The 8,424-nt window shown below is 38.6% G+C and overlaps 1 protein-coding gene across 1 annotated transcript in view; it reads left to right on the top strand.

The window, feature by feature from the left end:
• LOC107727919 (transcription factor RelB homolog) overlaps positions 1-7,804 on the top strand; it is an 11,464-nt gene extending 3,660 nt beyond the window's left edge. Inside the window, exons 4-11 of the mRNA XM_016537957.1 lie at positions 2,402-2,707; positions 4,025-4,185; positions 4,298-4,389; positions 4,560-4,691; positions 4,800-4,904; positions 5,006-5,221; positions 6,442-6,516; positions 6,599-7,804. Coding sequence (XP_016393443.1) covers positions 2,402-2,707; positions 4,025-4,185; positions 4,298-4,389; positions 4,560-4,691; positions 4,800-4,904; positions 5,006-5,221; positions 6,442-6,516; positions 6,599-7,101 — 1,590 coding nt within the window. The 3' untranslated portion in view covers positions 7,102-7,804. The remainder of the gene's footprint in view (positions 1-2,401; positions 2,708-4,024; positions 4,186-4,297; positions 4,390-4,559; positions 4,692-4,799; positions 4,905-5,005; positions 5,222-6,441; positions 6,517-6,598) is intronic.
• Positions 7,805-8,424: the final 620 nt, after the last annotated feature.

The following is an 8,424-nucleotide window of genomic DNA, read 5'->3' as shown; positions in this document are numbered from 1 at the left end:
GTCATTATTTAGTCACCTTTATGCCCTCCAGCCCAGTGACTTTCCATGGAACACAAAAGGAGATGTTATTCAGCCCAGTGGCCCCAGTCACCATATTTTTCCATGCAGTGAAAGTACACAATAGTGTCATTCTGCCTAACATCTGCTTTTGTGTTACATGGGGAAAATGTATTGGTAAGTGATGTCTTTAACTAGATCTCTTGTTTATATTGATTAAAACTGTCCCTCAGATATTATAGATGAGTACCTTACGGAGAAAACGATCAAAGAACTGTCCGTAACGCTCCCTGGTCCTCCTCCTCCACCTGTGGACCAGGACATCCAGCCAGTTGATCCGCCGTCTAGAGGCAGGCGAAGCACACCGGTGTTGGTCTCCAGAGGAGCAGCTCCACATGTGAGTCTTTCTGCTGTTACACTACATTGAACCAAAATAGCAGTTGTTGTATCAGTTGCTAAAGCAGGCATTACTATTATTATTGTACATACTTTACTGAAACCCTTAAAAGGATAGTTCACCCAAAGATGAAGATTCTATCATCATTTACTCGCCGTCATGTCGTTCCAAACCCTTCTGTGGAACATAAAAGAATATATTGAAGAATGTTGGTAACCTGATGACCATTGACTTCCACACGCAGAGACAATTTTCAAAATATCTTCTTTTGTGTTCCAGAAAGTCATAAGGTTTAGAATGACATGATGATAGAATTTAAATTTTTGGGTGAACTCTCTTTAACACTAACAACTGAATTTGGTGCGTAACTCATCCTGCATTGTTTGTGCTATGGACACGAATGATGCCTCAAATTCTGTGGCATATTGATGGTATTAGCTCACTATACAAAATGTCTTGTGTTTTTTGGTAGATATCGAAACTTGTTATTCATGACATCAAGCTTTTTTACTCCCAGAAGGGTGATTGTAATTCGATGCCTACTTTTAGTTAGCGTTCTCTCCGCTCATGCTTCTCTCCCCCATACAAAAGAGAGTCAGGCACATACCCTCCCTTCTGCTTCTCACTTTCTCATTGGCTGGTTTATCGCCCAGCTATGTGAGCTTCCTGTTTCTTCACCATGCTTCTTCTGGCTCTTCTCAGCGGCTCTTTGTGTAAGCGATCTGAGTCCATCCTCAGGCATGTCCAGAGACTTGGTGTTTGTCTGTTGTCTTCTCAAAAATTCATCATTCTGATACTTTTTATTCCTCTGTTATTATAATTGTGCTGATTTTGTGTTCAATATCTGCATGTGTCAAACAGACTGTGACTCACTCTCTTTCTCTCTCTTTTTCCACTCACTCACTTTCTCTTTCTCTCTTGCTGTTTTTTTTTTTTTGTGGTGGCTTAGATTTTTAAATGCAGATAGTGAGCTGAAGGTGAATTGTTTGTCTTTCCATTAATGATTTAAAATATTGGAAAGTCAAGAGAGGGAACGTGTGATTCCAGCGTAGTAATAAAACAAGCTAATGTGGTTTTCTGAACGCTTTGTGTTGCTGATTTATTATGTGGGGGTTTGAAAATAAATTATTCAGTGACTGGCACGCCATTTATTTTTTTAACTTAAACATGTAAACCCTTTTGGCAGAGCTTTATCTTTTTGTTTAAATATTTTGTCTCTTGCTCTATTCAATTGTTTGTTCATTTATTTGTTATCTGAAAATCCAACTGTTAAAGCCACACCAAAGTTTTAATATTCATTCTATAACAATAATGATATCTATACCAATAATGACGCAGAGGAATTATATCGTTGGAATCACTTTTTGGAATCACTTTTTTTTTTCCCCAGCTGATAAACAATAACAACAATGAATTAAAATTTCACCCGACTTTAAAGAGCTACATCATTTAAAGTGGCATACAACAAAGCGGCAGCACATGCTTACGATAAGTTATGTAATCGTGTGTTGATTTGGACACTAATAAAGTTATTGTTACAGTCATCTTTGTTATTTTTCTTGGTGTGAACTATCTGTTAAAAACTCTTTAGAACACATTAGCAACCACCCTTGTAGCAGGTGCTTAAACCACTCCAAACACCTTAGTAACTGCATAGAAACACCCTGGCAACCACCCGGAAAATCCTAGTAACACCATAGTGACGGGATTAAAAACTATGCAGAACACTATAGCCATATAGCAGCATACTGGTGACCTTTCAAAACATTGTAGTAACCACATAGCACCACCTTGGCAACCATGCAATGGAACCATGGAAGTGCTAAAAATCTGTCAAAACACTTTAGCAACACCCTGGCAACCTTCAGGACACTATAAATACTGTATAGCACTTGCTAAAAGTGATTCAGAAACATTTGCAACTGTATACCAATGAACTTTTCTACAGATAAGCACCATTCATTTTCTTCATATTTTAAAATTTAGCTTGCATCTCTCTTTTCACAGAACCCATACATCGTTGACCAGACCCCAACGGCGCACACTGATGGTATGGCACCAATGCATTCCATGCGAGGCCAAAAAGTGGCATCTCAGCGACGTGGACAGTCATCTGTAGCTCCCCAGAGACTTCATCCTCAGCAGACTGGAACAGAATATCTGGAGCGCTTCCTGGAAAAGCCAAAGCTGGTGGTGGTGGAGCAGCCGAAGGAGCGCGGCATGCGATTTCGCTATGAGTGCGAGGGACGATCCGCGGGCAGCATACTTGGAGCCTCCAGCACTGACTCCAGCAAGACGCTGCCTGCCATTGAAGTGAGTCAGAGGAAGAAGGTTTTGGATGGATGCTAATGAATGAGTCAACAACTGTATTTTTAGGAGTTAAATAATGTAACCCTCTAAAGCCTGACATATGAAATAACAGTCTGAAAACTCTACCTTTTTAAAATGGAATGTTTATTGAAAAAAATTAAGTCTAAAAAATAGTTATGTGTTTTCTTGTTGAGTATCATACTTGATATATCAGGCTTTTATGGCTCATATAGTATGATATAGGAGAAAATGGAGCTCATACTAGAGGAGAACAAAACCCCAGTTTTATTCAGAGGCCCAAACTGAGCAAAAATATGCAATTTGGTGCAGCTGCTGATATTCATATGTTCTGATGGGAAATCAATGAGACCTTTATAAGTATAACATACACTGACATAAAAATGCATAATTATCAGTTGTTACTCCATATCTCTCAGTTTTATGATCAAAGCTCTGTAGTTTTTATTGTGGGGGCGAAACATAAAATGCAATGCACAGTGATGACTGAGAGATGGACAAATAAGTGCTCCTCAAAAGCCTGATGTATTATGTTTGATGCCCACATTTTTACATGATTTTTCTAAAAAGGATGCATGCATAATCAAGTAAACCTAAGTTTCTTCAGTCCAGTAAATGTTCATCCTAAAATATTACTAACAATATAACATTTATTCTTACATTTATTTTACTTTATAAAAATCTGTAAAGACTTCACAACAAGAAGACATGTTTACCATGACCTGAAGCTGGACATTTTTGGAATTATACTAAAAGGCCTTTTACTTGCTAAAAAAGTATAAACTATCAATCAATTTGTTTTCATTAAAGTTTTGATCATGTGTCTGATTTAGAGGCCATAGAAATCAGCGTATAAAACAGTAGGCTATATAGGGTTAAAAAAATGTTATCATCAGTTAGGCCTTGTGAAACTCTCATTTCATTTCCATTGTGTGTTCATATTTTTCCATTTACATGAATTAGAAATTGATTTGCACTCCTTAGTTGATTCAGTGGGCGTGTCTGGAATTCACCGACTATCCCTGAACAGTGGGGCATCCCCCCATCAAGTTAAACTTTTAATTGCAGTTAAAAATGAAAGTTCCCTGGGGAGGTGTGCGACGCGTGGGCTCTGGCGGAGGGAATTACCTTTAAACCACACAAACAAACATGCTCACCAGTCATTTTTGCCATTGTGAAATGGCCATAAATGGGTACTTTCAACACAAGAGCCTGTGCCAACAATGCAACCACAAAGAACCGATTTCAGCAGTGTTACGAAAGCAAAAGTAAAACTGTATTTTATCTTTTCACCTGTTTTAGATTCAAGGCCTCATTGATAATATCAAGAAAGTGATAGTCACCGTGTCTCTTGTGACAAAGGACATCCCGTACCGCCCACATCCACACTGCTTGGTCGGGAAAGACTGTACAGATGGCATCTGCGTCATCCACATCAATCCCCACAGCGCTCGTCGACACAGGTATATTTCTGTTAACGTCAATGTTTTGGGCGATATGGGACAGTATGGTCAGCAGAACATGATCAGAGAGTAGAAATGTTATTTCCTGCCTGAGTATGTTTGTGTTTTCCAGCTTTGCGAATCTGGGCATCCAGTGTGTGCGGAGGAAGGAACTTGATGCCTCACTGGAGAAGAGGAGGAATAAGAATATTGATCCGTTTAACAGTGAGTTGTTGAATGATATTGCAGACTGAATGGCTCTATTCCGAATTCTCCGAATACCTATGATTCCTCCATAGGCGGCCCATTAGGTTTTGTAGCAGGTTCTAATAATACTCGTCCACTGTAGCAGAGTATGAGCATTTGTTGAATGTTTTTGTCTTGTTCTCCACCAGCGGGCCACTCTAAGAGCATTGAGGACATGGACATGAACGTGGTGAGACTGTGTTTCCAGTGTGAGCTGGAACGAAAGGATGGAGACAGAATCCCCCTCGCCCCTGTAGTTTCCAATCCCATTTATGACAAGAGTAAGAGCAAGATATATGTTGGGCCAGAAACATACTCTACTCAAGTACACAAAGTCTCTGTAGTTTCCTGGTAGATGATGTTTGGATTGTTTCTATTTGTTCGGTTAGAGGCGACCACAACAGCAGAGCTGAAGATCAATCGGCTTAATGTTGTCAGAGGCCCCTGCACAGGAAAGACTGAAATTTACATGCTCTGTGACAAAGTGCAGAAAGGTAACTGGACTTTGAAAGTGTCATATTTAATTCACAGCATCTCATTTTGCCAACACAGTTGGGCTGAAGTAACTCATTTGTGTATCTGGAAACCTCCATAGATGACATTGAGATAATCTTCAGCAAGGACGACTGGGAGGCCAAGGCGGAGTTTGCTCAGACTGATGTCCATCGACAAATCGCCATCGTCTTCAAGTCCCCACCCTTCAGGGAGCAGAATGTAACCGAGGAGGTGGAGGTCAGCGTGTGTCTACGCCGCATGTCTGACCGGATGGACAGCGAGCCAGTCATGTTCACCTATGTTCCAGACAACGCAGGTGAGTTATCAGATGCCATATAAAGACAAGATTAATAGATAACATAAGGTGAGGGAATAGCTGGGGTATATTTCACCCTAAAATCAAAAGATAAGAATATTATTCATTTTAAATGAATAAAATATTACACTGTTATAGATGCTGGGATAGGCTCCAGCATCCACATGATCCTACTGGGGATAGGCAGTTTGGAGAATGGATAGATGAAAGGATTATACTGTTTAAATATTAAATTATTAAAATAAGCACATTTAAAAAAGTATAACAGATTCTACCACAATGTATAAATACTTTACAATGTATATATATCCATCCATTCAAAAATGTTGGTGTCAGAGTTTTGAAAGAAGTCTCTCATGCCCACCAAGGCTGCATTGATTTGATCAAAAATACAGTAAAACATATTATTATAATATAAATAACACTATTTTAATATATTTTAAAATGTCATTTATTCCTGTGATGCAAAGTTGAATTTTCAGCATCATTACTTCAGTCTTCAGTGTCATGTGATCCTTCAGAAATCATATTACAATATGCTTGATTTGCTGCTCACAAAACATTTTTTTTTTTTTTTATGTTGAAAACAGTTGTGCTGCTTAATATTTGTGTGGAGACCGTGATACATTTATTCCAGGATTCTTTAAAGAAACAAAGTTCAAAAGAACAGCATTTATTTGAAATGGAAATCTAAAAGTCTTGATTCTTTATCGTCATTTATAATCCACTTAGTGCATCCTTCCTGAATAAAAGTCTTCAGTTCTTTGTAAATAAATAAATAAATACAAATGTTTAGAATGGTAGTGTGTCATTTTTTTCTCAAGTAAAATTTTCTTAAGGTGTAATGGTCCTAAAAATGTTAGTTATGTGGCGCTTCCAGGTTTCTTGTGTTTAAAAGTAATAGCATACAAAAGAAGACCAGTAAGCAAAACGCCTCACATCCCAGAAATGAATCCGCTTTTCTCTTGCTAGTTTCTAAAATATTGTAAAAAGAGGGTGTGTCACCATGTCAGTTTTTCATTATAAATAGCAGCATTATAATAGTTTAAACTGAAAGTATGCATGAGGAAACTGTAATACTTCATAATAGGCCTTCTGTTGTCTACAGAACACAAACGATTCTGTTACAATCAGTGCCATTTTAGTCAGCCCCATCACATGCTTCTGTCACCCTATAACACGGAAGGAAGGTTAATCTGATTTGCACTTTTGATCTGCAGATCCCTACGGAGTGAACCGCAAGAGGAAAATGAAATCTGATGTGAAGTTCAGCGAGCCATGCAGCGTTCCTCAAGGTAAGGATGTTTGTAAAAGACACCTTAATATTCTATCAAACTTTGTTGACTACATCACTGTTTTATTTCCCTCCTCTTTCAGATCAAGACATTGTGAACGAACTCACCATGCCACAGCATTTTGACAACCAATTCTACACCCCTCCCGATTGTAACGTTCCCAATGCTTCCATGGCAGTCCCTGTTATGGATGGAGGCAATCACATGCCATCCCAGGTTATGGAGGAAATTCATTATAATGAAGACTTCAAACAAGAGGACGGTTGTGTTAGCCTGGACCCAGACACTTTAAATACTGTCCTCCAAGGCATTTCCCAATGCCTTGCCAGCTTCAGACCAGACCAATCCCAGCACGGTTCAGACCAGCTTCTTAATCAGTTGTTTTTTCCTGGCAATCTCAACTTTGGTTTAGATGGCGCAGATACGAAATTGAACGTCAATCAACCTATGATGAACATGTCGTCTATAAATGACGTGCACTTCAGTCAGATGGTGAATGAGAATCAGGCCTATCCAGCAGATCTGGAGAACATCGAAGGCCTCATTTTCTCCACTGTGAAGAACGAGAATGACCTGGACCACTGAATGCCACTGTGGACTCTTATGTCTTGACTATTGGGACTTTGTACATACAGTCAATGGTGACTATAAAATAATTTTGGACTAGGAAAAGACACAGACTAAGTCAAACTTGTTATTGACTGCCAAACCTGTTCAGCTGGCACTATCTGACTTCCTGTTTGGTAGTATGAACATACTAATGAAGTAAATAACCTGCTCAGCCTCTGGTCTTATGAATGGCACTGAGGTTAATGATAGCCAATGAAAGGCAGGAGAAGCATGTAGCCACATTGTGTATTCTAGTAAAAAGGGAGCAACAGCTGCTGCTCAACTGCTTGTGATGTGCCAGTTATGAAATGTGATCTGTCATTCGCTAATTTATTGTGTGGGTTCCAGAGCAGAACCTATTAGTATCGTGTAGATGGTCCCAGACCCAAATTCACTTCATATTTAAGTGTTATATATATAACCTATTTGTTTTGAACATTTCGGAATATTTCATCCACAGAGGAATTTCAGTTAACAGCATTAAGGGGGACAAAATCAGACATTTAAAAATAATTCGGAAGTAGCAGTTGGATTAATTAATGTAATTCATGCCAATCTGACACCATGATCAAGCTAGGTGTGACAACATGGTAAAAGCCATTTCTGCCATCTAATCAGCAACAATTAAAATCCTGCACTGAATCCTCTGCCCACTGGTGGCCGTTTGTAACTCCTGATTAAAAAACAAATAGTGCATTATTGTGCTATTTGGTTTACCAGTTGGCACTATGCTAGACTGTTAGGAGCTGTTCACACAGAACACGTTCTTCAACTTCACTGCGACGCTTTTCCATTGTTTTTCTATGTAAACATGCACAAGACGGATGGGTTTGACCATTGCACTTTTGTCTTGTGCAGCGTATTGTGCATGCAACAATGTTCTAAAAACACGGCACTCAAGTTAAAAAAGTTCAGCTAGGGCTGCACAATTAATCGAATTTCTAATCGCAATTACAATTACGGATGCCACAATTACGTAATCGTTCAAAGCGGCAATTAATCGTTCAAAGTCCACTTATGTTATTCTGTGTGCTTAAGATGTGTTTTTTTTCTTTCTATAGGTAATCTTAAGGGTTTTTCCACTGTTTTAATTCTAGTTTTAATATAACATAACATTTGAGACTTAATGCTATAGAAAAGCAATAAAAGTTTTTCAGCTTGTTTATTTTCATTGGTTGCTTCAAACAATGGTATACACATCATTCAATGTAAATTGTGATAATCGTAATTAATAATCGCAATTACAATTTCAAGGGAATAATCGACAATTATGATTTTTGTCATAATCGTGCAACCCTA

This window comes from Sinocyclocheilus rhinocerous, unplaced genomic scaffold (genome assembly GCF_001515625.1).
Source record: "Sinocyclocheilus rhinocerous isolate Xijiao unplaced genomic scaffold, SAMN03320098_v1.1 scaffold877, whole genome shotgun sequence".
In the NCBI taxonomy this organism is placed as follows: Eukaryota; Metazoa; Chordata; class Actinopteri; order Cypriniformes; family Cyprinidae; genus Sinocyclocheilus; species Sinocyclocheilus rhinocerous.
Note: the sequence above shows the minus strand (reverse complement) of the source record. Positions and strands in the feature narration are given on the sequence as shown.